At 30.0% G+C, this 19,519-nt stretch overlaps 1 protein-coding gene across 1 annotated transcript in view; it reads left to right on the forward strand.

The window, feature by feature from the left end:
* Positions 1–19,519, forward strand: part of pcx (pecanex) — an 81,666-nt gene that overhangs the window by 16,523 nt on the left and 45,624 nt on the right. The window contains exons 2-13 of the mRNA XM_043046806.3: positions 280–479; positions 1,543–1,739; positions 4,456–4,602; positions 6,730–6,843; positions 8,868–9,935; positions 13,051–13,260; positions 13,418–13,561; positions 14,274–14,327; positions 15,911–16,013; positions 16,496–16,659; positions 17,248–17,353; positions 17,882–18,331. Coding sequence (XP_042902740.1) covers positions 280–479; positions 1,543–1,739; positions 4,456–4,602; positions 6,730–6,843; positions 8,868–9,935; positions 13,051–13,260; positions 13,418–13,561; positions 14,274–14,327; positions 15,911–16,013; positions 16,496–16,659; positions 17,248–17,353; positions 17,882–18,331 — 2,957 coding nt within the window. The remainder of the gene's footprint in view (positions 1–279; positions 480–1,542; positions 1,740–4,455; positions 4,603–6,729; positions 6,844–8,867; positions 9,936–13,050; positions 13,261–13,417; positions 13,562–14,273; positions 14,328–15,910; positions 16,014–16,495; positions 16,660–17,247; positions 17,354–17,881; positions 18,332–19,519) is intronic.

Consider the following 19,519-nt stretch of genomic DNA (forward strand, 5'->3'; position numbering starts at 1 on the left):
TAATTTATTTTTATTATTCTTTCTTAATCTTTTTTTTATTTATTTTTTTTGTTAAATTTTTTTTTTAATTCATCCGCAGTTACAGTAAAAGCAAGTGTACCTAAATCATGGAATCTGTAAGAGCTGTGTATTATGTTTTTTTGAGAATTAATATTTTGTATAAAGCATTTATTTTTAATGGATGTTAGTTTTTTATATATATTTTTAACTCTATATTGTTTAAGTAGTGTCGATATTTTAATTTTTGAAATAAAAAAAGCATTTTATTTTCTCTCCTAGTGTTGTACTCCCTCTTTACTTTTATGGATAATTTATTGTTCAATTGTTGCGGTGGTTTTTACTGTTTTAAAAGTTGTGAATGTGCAGCTACACAAAATGTATGACATTGGGGACTACTGTGAGGAGTCCAGTGACGAATCTGCAAAGTCTGATGATATTGAAAGAGATACAGTCATTTTACCAGAAAATGTCCAAAAAAAGTAAGTATCTATCTGTGGAGGGAAGTAAACCTTACTTGATTGCATAGGTTACTTTCAGATTAAGTTAGTCAGTGTGAAAAATTCTTGAAGATATTTTTAACTGTACTTGACATTTGTGATATTTTTAACTGTACATTTGTGAACTGCGTTAGTATATGCATTAATCATGACTTTTAACACATCACTCAATAAATTTCCGGTTTAGCTATGCTCACAAAGTAAGCCTCAGTTTCAGTAATAACTTTTTTATTGGAGCCATATTTCTTTTCCTGGAGTGCTAGGATCCAAGTCTGGAGAGTATGGTTGGTGGGGAAGTAATTCAAAGTGTAATTCATTAAATTTAACCATTGCTTTCATCAGCTTGTGACAAGTGGCATTGTCTTGGTGAAACAGAAATTTTTTCTCCCACATTCTTGATTCGATTGATAGAAATAAATACTTGCTGTAGTTAATAAAAACCATTATGAGCTGTAAGTGCAAATTTTTATTTCAAAGTTGAATTATGTTGCAAAGGGGTGCTTGTGCTATCCGGTGCTGAAATTTTATGTATCATTAGAACAAAATTATTTATTATATAATCAACTCTGTCAAGTACTGATTATCGAAAATATTCAGAACAGAGGCTGATCCGGTATAATTGGACAACTTTTAAAATTAACTAAAACAACACTTTTTAGGAAACTTTTTCGAAGCTTCTGACTGGCTGTTGTAGAAGTGCATATTGTAGCATATTACAAAGGCATGTTTTGACTGACGAAAAAAAAGACAAGTTAAAAAGAGAGTTTCTCTATCCAAGAAAATATAGTGACAAAGCAACTTTGTAACTCCACTCAAAAAAATCTGAATATGGAAATGGCAATGTCAATCAAACTGCTAACTATCAAACAGGCGTGTTGATGCAGCTAAACCTACATTGGTCTACTATATTTCATTGTGAATTTTTCATTTTTTTAAAGAGTGGTTTTTAGTTTATAAGTTACCTTCTACATTTAATTATTAGAAATAAAAATTTATCAATACAATGACTGTGCATCTGAGATTATTAAAATTTGTTTAATTTCAGAGAAACAGAGCATATAGAAATGACTGTTTTAAACTCTCGCCGAGAAGGTGAAACTCCTCCTGTGCAATGCAGCTCTCGCAACTCTTTCACGGAAGGTCCGAATAAAAGCAACATGTCCTCTCACGTGGACTCTATGGAATTGCTGAACAGGCTCATAATTTCACAATTTGATCCTAAACCTTGTGGAAGCACTATAGGTATTTTAATTGTTTTTAGCAAATTGTATGATTTGTTATTTTAAATGGTTTTTAATTTAATCAAGAAGTAAATTGACTTTAAATTAAATTGCCGCTTTGTGCATATTTTTTTTTCAGCATGGGGGCTCTACCCCCTGTTCATTCCACTCACCATCAGTGGTTGCTTTTCATTTATCAACAGTTCTTTTTCTTAAAAATCAATTTTTTTTCAAAATAAATGAATTAAATATAGTCTATGTAAAGAATTCCCCATGCCATTTGTCTGGAATAGTGGCGGTGACTATGGTTACGTTTTTTAACTATTTAAAGTAAGGGTGTTGGGTCATTATTTAAGACAAGTTTTAGCTCGTATCGGCGAGAGAAAGGGAATCAGGGGAGAAAGAATCTCCCCTTTTTGAAATGTGCTACTTCTTGTTTTCATAGCAGCAGACAGCCCTAGACTTCGTGCCGAGGGGAGCTCTTTCTATAGACGAACTATAAACAATTTTTCTGATCAGCAAAACAATGTATCATAAGACCAAGAAAAATTAATATAAATTTGCAAAAAAGCAGTTGAATTTGAAATAAATCATAATTTTTTTTAAAAAAAAAAACTGTTATTAGTTTATAAAAATGGCTATTCTAGTGCATTGAATTTCAACAATGTAGATGCATTTCTGTGGCGTGTATAGATGGGCCTGCATGGTATTTTTTACACTCAGTTTATCAAATTATAAAATAATAATAATTGAATATTAATTTTTTTTATTTATTATATACTTGTACATTTTTCTGCTCACCTGTTTTTCAAGTTTCTAAATCTTACAGTTTGCTTACAGCAAAACATAGTGTTTAGTAGTCTTCTTACTATTATCAAGAAATAAAGAAACATTTTCTATCTCTAAGTTTTTTTCTGAAAATGAAATTAAGCTTTGATAGTTTGATTGAAAAAATCACACCTGTCGTTTCTATGAATTATAAAAATTTGATTTTTTTCCCCTTTTAGCAATTCAAGTTTTGTAATCATATTGTTAAAACATTGTTTTAAGTAAAATAAAATCATTTCAAAAATATCTTCAAAAGGTTTATTTGAGTTTTGAAGATAGATATTTAAAACTGAAGAGAAAATTTGTTTGATTACCTTTTGTGTTCTTTGTGCACTTTCTAGTTACTATAGTTATATTTCCATGGAGATTATATTTTTAAATTACTGTAACTAGGTTTTATATATATATATATATATATACAGATGGGTGACAAAATAATACGAACACATGTGAAATATCAGAAAATCTTTATTAATAGGGAGTTGGACCACCCTTTGACTGAATTACAGATTTAATACGACGTGGGATCGATGCATGAAGTTCGTGGACAACGTTTAAAGGAATATTAAGCCATTCCTCTTGCAAAGCGGTCTCTAATTCCAAAAGATTTGATGGAGGTGGGAATCGGGAACGAAGTTTAGACTCCAAATATTGCCACAAATGTTCAATAATATTTAAGTACGGAGACTGAGGGGGTCAGGCGAGATGCTCAGCTTCATTGTCATGCTCTTCGAACCATGTCTGAACGCACCTAGCGGTGTGGATAGGGCATTGTCGTCTTGAAAAATCGGTCGCTCTCCAGGGAATACAGTCTGTACAAAAGGATGAACTTGATCCGCTAGAACGCTTAGATAGTCATTAGATTTGATTCTCCTATGCAGACGTACAAGTGGCCCAAGACCACGCCAAGATATCGCACCCCAAACCATAATAGAGCCACCTCCATTTTTCACAGTTGGTAAGAGGCATTCAGGATCAAACGCTTCTTTGGGTGATCTCCAGAAATAAACGCGTCCGGTGGTCTGAAATAAGGTGAAGGATGATTCATCGAACCATATTACCTGCTGCCACTGCTGTGGGGACCAGCCTTTGTGACCTCTACACCACTGACGGCACTTGAAAGCATTGGTTTCTGTCACCAAGGGTTTACGAATTGCCACTCTCCCATAAATGTTCGCTTCATGAAGTTCTCTTTGAACAGTTCTTGTTGAAACGGGGTCCTGAAGATGACTGTTCAAGTCTGATGTTATCTCGGATAGCGATCGCTTGTGTTTTCGAGCTACTACGCGCTGCAAGACACGTCTATCCCTATCATCAAGCTTTGACTTTCGGCCCCTGTTTTGCTTTGAAGACTTCGTCTTACCTTCTTTCATGTATGCTGTCATAACGGCTGATACAGTACTTCTTGCAAACCCCAAAAGGTTTGCTGTTTCTGTCACCGATGCTCCACTTAAACGCGCCCCAACAATTATCCCTCTTTGAAATTCTGACAGGTCAGACATTTCACTTTATAAAAGCTAGTTAGATAAACTCATGCAACACAGGGGACTAATGTTGAGAGACTGATAGCTTCCTCTTCACGCTCACTAGGTGGCAGACGTCTGTTGCAGGTGGCGCGGCTGTACTGCAAGTGTGAAATAAATCGCACTTTTTCACAGGTGTTCGTATTATTTTGTCATCCATCTGTATATATATATATATATATATATATATATATATATATATATATATATATATATATATATATATATAACAATTTTAAATTCGCATATTCGACTCAATATTTAGTTTTGTTCATGGGTATTAATTCCAATAATTATAGCTCTTCTAAAATTACCTCTTTCCTTAATTATTTTAAAGTTGTTTCTCCACTTTAGGTTGTCTTTGTACTGAATTATTTAAATTTTTAGATTTAGAAGTGGATGTTCACCATCGAGAAAGTTCTGGAAGCTCAGGAGCTGCTTCAGTTAAACAAACAGCATGTGATGGTTCTCTCCAAGAAAAAGATGCTAAAGACGCTCTTTCTTCGAGTCTAGTAGCTGAAGTAATGCAACAAGGTAAATTAATTTTTTAAATTTTGTACGTTTTGTTTATTAGTTAGTAACCATTTAAATTTTGCTATATATTTTTTTTTGCTCCATGCTGTAACCTTATACGAGGTTAGCTTAAAATATTTATCCAGTTTCATAGCATCCAGTAAGCATTGTTTACTTTCAAGTATACATCGTACTAAGACAGATCGCACATGGAAAGATACATCCATTCACCAAGTTTTTTCTACAATGTGTGTGCTCTTAGTCACCTGGCACATATCCATTTATTTAGTTGTATGTTTCTTTCTATGTCTGTCACAACACCATTCCTTCAGTGTTTGCATTTGCATATTGGCTTTTCCAGTGGACTACTGGATTTTGCCAGATTTTCCTAGTCTACTGGTTTAATAAAAGTTCTTCTGGTATATGTGCATTTTAGAAAATTCCCTAAAATTGAGCAAGCATTATAATTTTTGGGCTTGATTATTGCTTGCTCTAAAATTTAAACAGATGTTATTAATACTTAAGGAAATAAGCCACATTTATAAAAATCAGTTAATTATTTTTGACGAATTAAATGCCTATTACTATTCAAAATTGAGAGTAAACATAATACATAGCATTTCAAGTTCATTTAATGTAAAATCATAACTGGAAAGTATTGCAGTTTTTCTATTTTCATGACTATAAAAATCCCTGAAATTCTCCATGCGTAAAATATTTAGTATGTTTTGCAACAATTATCATAAAATTTATATTTCGTAAAATCTACTGGATTTTTTCCTATCCGTGTTGGCAGCTATGCATTTGAGGTATGTAAACTCCTTCTCAAGTTTATGCATTCACGACATCAGCTACATTTTAGAATTTAGATCTGAGCTGATCGCCATAGACAGGGCTCTTAACAGGGCCGTTAGTAGATATTAGTATTTTATCAGATAGTTGTAGTGCAATCCAACAACTAAGTAATTTCACTGAGGATGGTGACAAAACATGCACTTCAATCTTTAATACTATTAAATAGCCTTCCAAACACTCTACCTCCAATGGATACTGTCACACATTAGCTCCTACGACAAAAAAGGAATTAGTGATCAAGGAGAGCTTTTCTAATCAAATGACTCTTTTCTGAGGTTTGCTTCAGAGTAGTGGAAGTTGATTACATAATTTGTATGTTTTTGCCATTTTGTTTTCACTCTCAATTATGTTTATATCTCTAATTTATTTTTATTATAAGGAGTAAAATAAATTTTGCCTTTTTTTAACATTTTTGTTCTTGCCTAATTCACTCTTCATATATTCCCTCTCAACAGGATTTGAAGACAATGTAGCTTACTTGTTGTATATCATGTTGTTTGTGATCATTTTACTTTCGATTGGTTTTAATTCCTATTAAAAATTTTCAAAACACTTTTGTTTTGTGAAGTCATAAAATTTCTGCATTAATTTTTATTGATACATTACTGGAATTTAGTTTTGTCAAGACGTTATTCCTTTTTCTAGATATTTCAAATAAATAATATTCTTTAATTAAATATGCAATATAATGTACAAATTGCAAACATTTTTTGTGGTTCACTGTATGTTTTGACCACAGCATTGTCAGTAAATATTATATTAGACTGGAATTTTTTAAAAATCTAACTGCAAAAGGGAATTTTGTTCTTCTATTTGAGTAGCAATACTTGTGTATATATATATATATATTTAATGGTTGAAATTCTCCCATTCTACCCTGCAATCAGGCGGAGAATTTTAAACACTTTAAAAAATTTAAAAAAAGAAGAACGATTTTGTCAAAATTAAACCGCTACAAAAGAACTATATATATTTACAAGAGTCAATTAATTGCTTACATAGAGATGTATAGGTGAGACTTCTCTATGTTCGCAGAAAGTTTTACATTTTACCTAAGTCTGCTCATTTTGCGCACTAATTATCGTTCTTCCTCTCTTTCTATTTCATTTAATTATAACAATGCTTAATCAACTTACCTGGTACCATGTGGCCTACACTAGCATCTTACCTTTAAACTCAGTTATGTTACGTGGTTAAAGGAATTTTTTTTTTGCCTTTCACAAAATTTTCTCCACATTTTGCAATTAAGATTGATCAAATGCTCTTCAATAAGTTTTACTATTTTTCTTCCAGTTGCAGCTTCGGAGGGTAGAGTATGGACTGCAGAAGTTGCCAAGAAAAATATGCAAGATATGTCCTCTCTTATGTTAGCATTAAATAGCAATAATGCCTGCCAAGATCAAATAGGTATTTTAATAAATATTAATGCTTGTTATTGTTTGTTTCATGTACTTATTTCAGTACTTACTTCACATGTTTTCTCTTGTGAAAACACTGCTGTTAAGCCTTTATCATTTTAGATTTACTTATTTCATTACTTCATTTTAGATTTACTTTAACATTTTAGATTACTAGATTTTCACCTTTACGTATCAAAATTAATTAAAATGTTGTATTAGTGCTTAATATTATTTAAAATTGTATTATAACTTAAAATAATTAAAATGTATAACTAAAATGGTTAAAACTATTTTGGTTTTAATTATTACAGATTAATCTTGAAAAAAAAAATTCATAGTTATTTTTGTAACTCAACATTGTTTACTCTTGAGAATTTGTAAAGACGAAAACAAAATTTGTCAGTTACTCTTCAATGATGAATAAATTGATTTAGATCTGGGAACATAATGAATCAATTATTTTAAATTATATCTTTCTTTATTTACTGCATATATAATAAGCTCCAGAAGCTATTATGTTTAAATAAACATAAAATAACTAGGTATAATTGAAATTTGTTTATTAAATTGGCAAATTCTTATGCATGCAGCTAAGGGAAAATTATAATACTTAAAAGTCATATTTAGTGCTTTTTAATTTTTGTCTTACATCAATGATTTCTTTTTTAAAAAAAATAATAATAATTTTTAAAAAATCAATCAATGATTTGGATAATTTTTACTTAGTTTGCATTGTTTTATTCCTTTTGCCATACATTTTTAAGTATGCTAATTTCTTATAAATATGTTATTTATAAGTTCTATCAATGCAGTTGGAAAAATTTTGATCCTTTGCAACATTAAGTACATTTTTATGAAATTTTAACAAAATGAAACAGCTAAGTTATTATCATCTAGATTGCTACTTTTTTTTTAAAATTTACAATCTTTATGTAGAAAGCTATTAATCATATTCTAATGACATGCATTATTAAGGAGGAAAAAAAACCTTGTTACTAAAAAAATGGGAAAGATTATAAAGAGCTTCAAATACAGTTACCTTAATCCTTTCAGTTATTTGTTTTAGGATTTTAATTGTTAGTCAGTTTTTGCAATATTTGCTTTTTCTTGACTGTAACACATTATTTTACTTATTTCACAATAAATACATTTCTGTCCTCTTTTTAATCAAAAATTTATCCTAACATTAGAATACACATATGAATGCATTAGATAGCATACAATGCTGACCACATTACTGCTATCACGTTGTGGGTCTTGTGGTCAAATTATGGAGCCGTGACTCATTTGGCCAACAATTCGCAGTCCCAGATGTATTTTACTTTTTAATATTGCAGTTCATTATCTTCATTTGCAACAGGACAAATCTGTTGAAATGTAGACTATTTTCTTATTTGAGTTTGTAAATAAGGATTTCTATCAGAAGTTTTCTTATAATTATTGAAAGTGTTATCAGGTTTGCTTCAAACTTGAATTCAGATATAATAGCTTAGTAAAATTTTTAAGTATTTATTATTTTTTTTTAAATGTACATATACAGTAGGGAACCGATTATCCGGAACGATCGGGACCATCGCTATTCCGGATAACTGATTTTTCCGGTTTTCTGAATCGCTACGAAAAGCAGTTTTTTTTATTGTTAAGCCCAACTAAAAAAAAAAAAAAAAAATTTAGAAATAATCTTGAAAAAATGAAGTAATACACTAATGTTTATTTCCAAAATGATGGTAAGATAAACATCTTTCAAAAAAGAATGGAAAATCCTAAAATCTTTTGAGGAAGAAATTTTTTTTTTTTTTTTTTTTAAATGGCAGAAAAATTTATCGAATTTCGTTCCAGTTTTTTGGTTTTCCGATTTACTGATTTCCGGATAACGTATTCTGTACTGTATTTGTTTTGCTTCAAATATTTGCCTATAATAGTTTTCAATATGCCCTTTCCTGATAATCATAATTTTTACTATAATCCTGTATGTTTATTTTGTGTTAATAGGTTCTTTAAAAATAACTATATATTTATTTTCAAAATTAGGCCATTCTCAAGATGCTGCGGTATCTGCTAGCTCTGTGTATATCCTTTCAGATTCTCATCATCATACTAACTACTTGCCTAGCACTCTGAGCTTGTCATCTAGTTCAAGCTCAGAAGCTTTATTGAAGGGTACTGGATCTGTAGAGCTAGGCTTTATGTCCCAAGATCCGAGCATACGGGCTGCGGAAATTGCCAGAAGCAGAAATAGAAGCCAAGCTCGACAAGAACGAGACAAACGAGTCGTAAGAAGAGCTCACAGTGAGTTAGAGACGTGCCCAGAAAAACCTTCTCCTAGTGTACCACCCTCTCATCCTGTAAGTTTAGAAATGATTGGAAGAAGCAGTAGTAGTGGTAGTGGAATCGGCGTCCGACCCGTGATGCCACTGCGAAGTGTAGAATTTCTACGCCCTAGTTTTAGTGAAGCAATAAAGCCTATTGTTGAACTAAGTGATGAGCATCAGGCTTGTTGTGGCGATAATAATCGGACCGGAAACTCCTCTATTCCGTGCTTCGAGCAATCTTCTCAGGAAGAAGAGAATACGTCTGCATCCAATTGCTCGTTGGTTCGGCATCGATCGCTGGAAACTGCCAGCACGTCCAAGCACATACGAACTTTTTCAGCTCGCAGTAGTAGGTCTTTAGGCTTGTCCGAAGACCACTATTCAGACAGACAACTGTGCCATCCCATATCCGTGTACAGTGAGAGCACTTCCAGTTTTAAGAGCCCTAGTGGGGAGAAACTCTTGCCATCTAGTGTAGAGACTGAACTTTTAAAAACTGTGAAAGATAATTCTGCCATTAATTTTGTGATTCATTCAGTAGAAGAGCCTAAAATAGATAAAATGGCCGGCAGCGAGGCATCGTCTGTTTCCAGTGAGACACTATCTATATCGATTCCAGATAGTAATGATAGTCATTATACTCTTGTGTACAAACCCTCCCAAGACTATGAAAGGACTCAAATCCCCTTTTTAACCTGGAGTGATTCAAAAAGGTGCCCATCACCTTCTCCGTCAGATGAAAGCAGCATTGCTGGATTTGACTGGCTATTTAATACTGCCACTAATGGTTTGTAATTTTCTTTAAATGTGTCTTTTTTTTCTTATTTTATTTTATTTTTATTATTGGGTGGATAACTTTGGGTTGAGTTTTTTTATTGGCTCATATTATGGGTAAAAAATTTTTTTTTGCCATTTAACATTGGTTAAATGAGTTCTATAATGATTTTATAACAAAATTACGCTTTATCCCATTTGCATTATTTTGATTTTACCTGCTTTTTTTTTTTTTTTTTGTAAGTTTGCTTTTGTAAGTAAATTTTGTTTTAAAAATGTAAAAATTATAAATTTGATTTTTTTCATTTCTTCCTTACTTAAATTATGAAATGGGAATTTTACTTAAGAGGTTTTTACTTAATTAATTCTCTAATTATATTATTAGGAAGCATAATTGATAAATATTTTGAATTCGTATGCACTGCAAATGTCAGGAAAACTGCAAATTGTCAGGGAAAATGAGTCATGGAAAGCGTAATTTTACCCTCAGGGAATTTGACACTATCAAATTGCGGGATTATACTCCTCCATTTTCAACTGTAATTTGCACTTGCGCGATAGAGGATTGAAAAAAGTAATCCTAATTTTTCCTGACTGACTGCCATCTTCAAGATTCTATTTTTCTCAAGCGTTTCTGGAGTGTTGTCAATTAAATGTCTGCGACTTCTGCCTTGAAGTATTGACATGTTAAGTTTTTTTTCCCTCAATTTTTGTAATCCTTGATTTATTATGATGAATTATTGTTTTATAATTTTGGATAATACATTAATTATTACAAACAAAATGTTTTTTTTTTTATCATCAGCTCTGTTTATTTATTTGATATCTATTCAAGAAACAATATTTTTTAATGAAATAAATTCTGTATCCTCAAGGATGCACTATCATTTGCAACTTTTGTCTGGTGTAGAAACACATCTGCTTCTGTTAAAAATTGTCTGCTTTTATAATATTTTTTCTTTTTCTAAAAGAAGATGGTTTATGTATACAAGCATACAATTATATATATACAGTACAGAACCCGTTATCTGGAAATCGGAAAACCAAAAAACCGGAACAAAATTCGATAAATTTTCCCGCCATTTTTAAAAAAAAAAAATTTCCCTCATAAGATTTTAGGATTTTTCGTTCTTTTTTGAAAGATGTTTACCTTACCATCATTTTGGAAATAATCATTAGTTTATTACTCCATCGTTTTTTCTTCTTTTTAAGATTATTTCCACAAAAAAAAATTTTTTTTTAGTTGGGTTTAACAATAAAAAAACGGCTTTTTGTAGCGATTCAGAAAACCGGAAAAATCAGTTATCCGGAATAGCGATGGCCCCAATCGTTCCGGATAATCGGTGCCCTACTGTATAACCAAATGCAGACGATTATTTTCTGAAGCAGATTTCAGCTTTCTCCACTTTTTACAAGCGATACATTTCTGATTCCTCTATATTTTGAATAATTTGGCTTAGCTTCAATTAAATGAATACAATTTACTTATATATTTATTTTTTATTATTTATTTATTTTGTTTGGTATTTATCATTAAAGTAAGTTTTTTTTTTAAAAAAAATTTTTCATTACTTTCATGGTTTTACTGTCTTCATTTATATTTTTCTATCCATTTAGCAATCTTATTTATTATTCATTTTTTAATAGAAAATCTTAACATATAGCAATTTTTTTTCTTCTATTCTTATAAAACGTTCATGTGTTTAAGTATGATTTAATTTGAATAAAGTACAGATTTTGTATAAATTTTTATTAACTTAGTTTTTTTATTATTCTTTTAGGATGTATTATAGTTGTTAAAAAGTTGTTCCTTTATTTTATTGATTAATAAGAGTTTTTTTTCTTCATATTTTAGGATAATTTATTTATTTATTTTATAGATAAGAATTAAACATTTTACTTTTTTTTTAAATTTATTTATTTTTGCTTGTTAGTTGATAAAAAGCATTGTTTTTTTTAGTTATTTATCCTATTTGGTTTAACTTAATATGTATGGTAATAAATATGGATTAACTTTAATTAAATATGGATTGTTTATATATTTCTTGGTTTCTTTTTTAAGATGGTTTGATATTTAATCTTAAAAGTATGTTTTAATAAATTTCTTTTTAAATTAGTATCACTCAATAAAATTTTTTGCACTCTTATTGGTGCTTATTTTTCCTAAAATTAATTTTTTAGACGATTCTTATATATTAATTGTTTATTGCATGTTTTTAGTCGTTTATTGCCTTTTTATTCTATAAAATGTTCTTGCATTGATTAACTACTATTTAGCTTAGCAATTAACAAGTATGCACAGATTATTTATAGATTTTTTTAAAAAAATTATTTAATATTGCTTAGTAAATTCCTTCAGTCTTATTTTCCCTTCTACTCACATTTATAATTCTGACAGTTTCTTTTTTCTAAACAGAATTGTCATAATTTTAATTGCCTGATTTTTTTTCCAATAAAAATAATTTATTAATTTTTTTTAGAGTTGCAATTTTATTTATAATTTTGATTTACGTTTTTAATAAATATAAATTTCATTGTTTTTTTTTGTTTTTTTTTTAATTATTGGAATTTTCTGTAAATCTATATGGAAAAGGCTGGGGGAAAAATCTCTTCTTTTTGAATGTGAACCCGGAGTATTTCAGTCTAAATCCATAATGTAACTTGAGGGTTTTGAATAGGATAGGGCACTTACATCTTTGGTTAAATTTGCAAAAACTTATGTGTGTCAAATCTTGCATTCCCTGATATAATTTGCTCTAAATTTAGAGAATTGGTAACTTTTAAGCTATAAAATATGAGATTTTCCTATACACTATCCAATAGGGGGGAAAAAACTTGTTAAAAACAAACGTATAATACAAATCTAAGATATCCAAAAGATGTGTGATGTTTACCATTTGCATTTATTTTGCATTACTACATAACTTTGTTGCATTTTTTAAAAATAATTTACAAGCAATTTTATATAAAATTTAATTATTTTATTATTTATTTTAATATTTCTGTATAATAATCAAATTTTCTTTTTCTTTTTTTGTTTGCTTTAATGGTGATTGTATCAATAATAAATTAGTTTTTCACTAACCTCTTAAGACTCCTCCAAACTTTTTACCTATTTTGTTTTGCAGTATTGCCATCACAATGTATCAGCAATGATGATGATGATGTTACAACTACATTAAGTGCTGACAGTCAACTGTTGCGAAGTAATTTTGATGGAAACTCTGACAGTACAATCTCATCTCCAGATGAGACAACTCCTCTCGAAACATCTTCCCGTAGATCTCAAGGTGCCATCCCCAAATATAGAAGAAACGATACTTCATCAAAGGAAAGAAGTATGACCATATAATGGATCTTTTTTTCTTTTATCAAAAAATATACAATAAGCAAAAGTGTTTGTTATTTCAAATTTTACTGTAATTTTTACTAATTGCACTAACATGTAAACTACAAATTTATCAGAGTCTTTTGAAAGAAATGCTTTTTTTTCAGGTACCAAGCAAACTTTACAAGGTCCCATGTCACCAGCAGAAAAAATTCTTCTGAGTCAACGCTTGCTAGAGATATTGAGTAAAACTGACCCTAATGAATGTGAACATGAGCTTCGAAAGTTAAAACAAGAGTTAGACATGAAAAGTAAATATACTTAAATTTTTTGACAGTTTGTCATGATAATTTGCAAATAAAATATTTATAACTGGTGTGAGAAAAATCTTAAAAGGCAGGTAGAATGCCAAAAGTGCAGCTATATTTTTGATGTTAGTGATTCATACGCATTTTGTGAATTATTTAATGCAGTTATAACATTTCAACACATCAAAAGCTAACACTTCTAAAAAATAATTAGCATTTGCTGAAAAGATATTTAATACTTGAAAAGTAGAATCCTTAAAAGAAAGCAGACTGTCTTATGCATTACTTAAAATGCAAAAAATTTATCTGCTTTTTTTCTAAAAAGTGATAAATAATTCTGCTAGCAAATAATATTTGATTAAATGAAAAAATTGTCTTAGCATTATAAATTTAATTTCATTTGTTTCATTTTTCATGGAGTTTTTTTATTTTTATTTATCTTTGCTATTTCAGAGAATAAATATAATATCAATGTTTTCTTTTTCTCTGCTCCCTTTAACTCTGAATTATCCAAATTTTACTGTATGTGAATATAAACTTATTTTCCATATTTATGTATCATAACTGAGCTATGAAACCTAAAGATATGTTTGAAGAAATTTTATTTAAAAATACTCTGTTTCAAGTAGTGTTTTAACATGATTAAAATAAGAGTTTGAATTAGAAAGAAAGGTAGAAGTATATATTGATATGTTTTAAATATTATTTATTGTAGGGAAATTGCCCCCCAGCTGTAGTGCTCAAACTTCAGAAAGTAGTCGAACCAAAGGTAAGTTCTACATTTGTGACACACTGTAAAAAGCCTAAACTTATGCATAAAAGTGTTAATATAAACTTTTAGTAAAGGTATGGATTTCTAGTTCACTCTAATGGAGGATATAGTAATAAACATGTTGGAAAAAAGCTTGCAAGGATAGAAAATCTTAAAGGACATTGGAGTAGTTCATTGTAAACTTTTATTTAGACTATAAATAGCGTACTGAATGAATATATGGTTAAAAATATCACAGCTAATGTACAATGTTAGTGCCATCATATTATGAAATATCTTAAATCTTTTTTATGGTAGTGTGCATAACTACTAATGCAGACCTCTAAATTAATATCCACTACCATCTCAACTGGCCAAATATTATAACAGGGTGGCCACCCACCTGGAATTATCAGGGAATTTTTTTATACTGGAAAAAACCTGGAAAAATCAAGGAATTTTAAAAAAAAGCTGGAATTTTTTTTAATTTCACTAATTTAAATTATTTACTAATTTTCTCAATTTAAATTATTTCGTTCATTATACCCACTTTTTTTAGATGGAAATGTATCTTCAAGCAGTTGAAATATCATCAATTTAGCAATACTTTGCTTGCATCAAAATTTGCTCCATTACAGCTCTGTTAAACTAGAATGCCACATAAAATTCTCCCACTGTTGCTAAACGAATGTAGAAACCTTTGACAGCTATGGACTGTGCAATTTAGGAAAGATTGTGGGAGAGGTTGAAGAAGGGATTAGGATATTAGCTTCTGTTTTTAAATTTTGTCCTTGGGCTGAATCCATTTATGGCTTAAGTTTGTTCCAATGCTTTCGTGGTAATTTTTTTCCATTTTGACGAAATGTTTTTGTATTTTTAACTTTATAAAATTCTCCAAAAATTAGTTGGTTATAATTTAATAATAATAATGGATTTTATATTGCACTCTTTTTCTGAAAGCTTTTGTATTCCCATTAAAAGAAATCTATGAATTATTTTTTCTCAGCAAACCAACCAATCACAAATTTTTTTTTTTTACAATTGCTAACAGCAATGTTTATTGACAAATTGTTACAATTGTTCCATTAATGCTAATTTTTTCTATTTCATTTTAACCTTTTATAACATATTTTAATTCTAAAAAAAGGGTCTTTTTTAAGAACTAACTATACACTAATATTTAATTTTACTCTTTTGTTGGTCAATATATGATTTTTGATTCAAAAATTTGTAACAAAACATTAAAAAATTAATAAAAAATCTTGCCAAATTATCAAGATATGTTAAAAAAATAACATTTTGAATAAAATATTTTATAATATCGACACTTTTCTTGTGCCCACATCCTACACTTTATTAGAATAAAGAAACTAAAACCTGGAAATTTTAAGATTTTTACTGGAAAACCTGGAAATATCAGGGAAATTTGAAATCTGGTTTGAGTGGCCACCCTGTATAAAAAATTAGTCTAAAAATGCTTGAAATTCAGAGATTCCAGCCATTTCTTAACATTAAAATTCCTGATTTAATAGGTTGTTTAAGAAATTGTATATGGAGTGTTAAACATGTGTAGGTAATAATTTTCACTAATCTTATTTCAGAAGCCTCTCTCCCTAAGAGATCTAAAGTTGTGGCCAGGAGGAGAAGGACGCCGGATGGTCTTCCAGAAGCATCATCTTTGTTGCCTGGAGCAACAGATGATGGGTGAGCTTTTTTTTAAAAATGATTTATTTTCTTCCATCTTGATTATTGCATGAATCTGCTCTTGCCTTCTTCAAAACAATACAGGTTCCCAAAGCACCCTAGTGATTCCTTTTGTTTGTTTTCTTCCGAATAAGTCTATAACACTTTTTGTTATTGTCCCCTTGAGTATATAAAGCTATTTGTATTTGGCGAAGTATTTTCTTTTCTGGTGTCATTAAGCTCTATATTCAATCAATACTCATCCTAAAGCCACTTTTTTATTCACAACAAAATACCAACAAATCTAGTTGTTGCCCAAGGATAAGAGGCCTGGTAAAATGCCTAGCAGATTTTAATGCCCATTCCCACTTAACGATATAATATGACTTACGAACTACAATTATATTTTGTTTGAAAAACTAATTCATATTATTATTTCTTTTTTAATCTTTTCCACGGGTTATATGTTTTATTATGTAGTAACTAATGATGTCCACTTTCAGGGAGGATAGCGGCAGTACAAGTTGGATGTCCCCCAAAAAGATATCCACTCAAGGTCCTCCTGCATATCTTCTTGCCAATTTGCTTTCAACTCCTGGTACACACCTTGCAAGCTCTCATAATGACACATCACCTGGAGCTATTCATTGCTTCCAAGATGAGCATGGTAATTTTGATTCATTTTCTACAGTTGCGCAAAGTTTAAGAATAACTTTCAGATTTCAATATGGTGCCATCAATGTCTATAAAGAACATAATTTGTTGTGGTATTGGTTTGCTTACAATCCATAGTTTAGAGGTTATTAGCCTAGATTTATTTTTTAATATTCTCCTACAAAATTCCAAATTTCCTTCAAACTGCAATCAGGCTGTTATTGCTCAATGATGATTGATATATACTTAGAAATGCTGCATTTAGATTGCATCGCTGAAAAATGAACTAATAGAGTGTGTATGTGTAAAAAAATAAAAAATAAAGAAAACTTATATGATGTACTTTATATAAGCATAATGTACATCATATAATAAGAATAAATAAAGCAATGATGAATATATGAAATATTTATTAATAAAATATTTTATTGAAGGGAAATTAAAATATGAATTAAAAATACAAATAAAAAGGGTATAAAATTATACACATTATCTGGTTTATGATGCCATCAATGTAGCTTTAGCTAATTCATCTTTTGATAAGTCCCTTTCGTAGAAGAGTTCATTTTTGACTTGATATCATATTATTTTGTTGTTGTAGGAAATTGGTTAACCTATACATTTGATGAAAACAGCACTGGAATTGCTAGGGGTCTAAGTACGGCTGCTGATGTTAAACTTTTGGAGTTCATGATGGATTCTAAATGGTAAATTGTTTCTTTAGTAGAACATCAATAAGTAATTATAGTAGAACCTTGCTAATCTGAACTATTTAATCCAAAATTGCTTTTTCAGTAACTAAAAATTCCAACATTCTGTTTGTGATTAATGTTTCACAAAATTATGTTAATGTCCTTAATAATTAATTATGTCCTTCGACTTGAATCTTTCCACCACAAATTGATGGATTCTGAAGGATCAAAATTTCGAATGGAAAGATTGGACATTTAAAAAAAAAATTGTTTTTCAGAGTCTTTCTGCATTGATCATTGATTTACTTTTATTATTGAATGATCTTCAATAAATAAAAACGAGCGGAAAATTGACCAGTTGCTTATTTAATTTAAGTTATCACTTTATTTAGTTGACATTTATTTCCATGTTTAAATTTAAATGTAATTTTTGTACAATGTAATTTTAAATAATTTTATCTTTGTATTATAATTTAAGTTGGCATTTTATTTTGTTGACGTTTATTTTCATGTTTAAATTCAAATTTTATCTTTATTTTGCAGGGAAACAGCTTCCCACTCATCCTCCAGCTCGCGTTCGACCGTCATTCTAGAGAGTCCTGCCTCTGTCTTGCACTCCAACAAAGGAATGAGTCCAAGAATTTCATCTTTAGACTTTCCTGCACAAGGACCTCATTTAGTGCATTCTATTAGAGGGGGTACCTACAGAATAGATGGAAATGGAGAATACACAAGGACTAGATCCATAAGAGCCCCCACACAAACAAGTAGACACTCGACAACCGTTATTCCTGCTACACTCTCCAATCTCTCCCAAGCAGCCAGCTCTCAGGCTGGGACAGACACAGATGTCGGGTGTGCAGGAATACGCTTCTCTGACATGACAAGAATAAGACCGCCAAAACCCAAGCACTACTATCGTTATTGGGTGCTTCCTTTTAAGTTTATTAAAATACGATTTGATCGTCTTGCTCTGTTGGCCCTGCTGGACAGGTAATAATATTGCTAGTAATCAATGTAAATTATTCTTATAAATCTTTCTTATATTATGAGTGTTAAGAATCCACAACTTCTTATGTTTTTTTGTTTTGTTTTTTAAATAAAAAAAATATGGTATGCAGGGCTCTAACTGGTCGGGGGGGGGGAGAACCTGGAATTGTCTGGAAATTTTATTTTAACTCTAAAAAGCAGGAAAATTGCAATTTTTTACAAAGAAAGAACTAGAATATTCCTGTATCATTCCTGGAAAATAGCCAATCTTAGAATAGTCAATAACAGTAAATGGTTATTGAGATTTGATTTAAATAATTCTATCATCTATTTGAAACATAAAATTACTTTCTAAAGTTCCACCTTTTAGTGAAACTTTTCCAGGTGTTCAATCACATTCTTTTATATGTTTTTGCTAATAAAATCTAATATTTGATATTACAAATAAAAAAAATTGCATGTTGTAGATAGAATATGGTCTGGATTTTCATTGAAATTTACCTGATATACCTGGAAAAGTCACGGAATTGTTTATTTTTTATTTTTAAGACATTGATTATGTTCTTATTCAGCCCCTGAAGTATCTCATAGATTAACAAAATTGTAAAGAGGGAAAAAAATGCAAAATTCTTTTCTTTTTAAGCTTTTTTTTTAAGTTGTAAACCATTACTGAAATATGCTGATCTAGTTTAGCTTTCATAATTAAGGAGAAATTTTATTTTGCCAATAATTTTAAAAATTTAATTCGTAGGTAAATAAAAAGAAATTAGCTTTCTGTTTTGTTTTTTTTCCTCCCCATTTTCGGTATGTCTGTTCCTGTAATTTGTTGTGATTAACTTTGTGGTCTTATAACTATATATACATGGATTTATTTACAATACATATTTTTTTTATTATCGATGCCTGTGTAAAACAATTGTTATACATCTGTTAAGCTTGTTTTATTTCCAAAAAAATCTAAAGACAATCCAAATTTTTTTTTATTCTAACTTCTTGTGAATATTTACCCAGAACATGGCATTTTGTCATCCACCACGTGATTCTATATGATTGTACACTCTTGTAGTAACAAATAATTAAGATACTAATTTACTGTACCCCATGAACCTAACATTAGTTTATGCAGCTAAAAAGGTTATGTATACCCAATTAATGTTAATTTTATTTATAAGCTTATGCAGGGGTAGAAGT

This window comes from Parasteatoda tepidariorum, chromosome 9 (genome assembly GCF_982258835.1).
Source record: "Parasteatoda tepidariorum strain Cologne lab strain chromosome 9, Ptep-v5.0, whole genome shotgun sequence".
Lineage (NCBI taxonomy): Eukaryota > Metazoa > Arthropoda > Arachnida > Araneae > Theridiidae > Parasteatoda > Parasteatoda tepidariorum.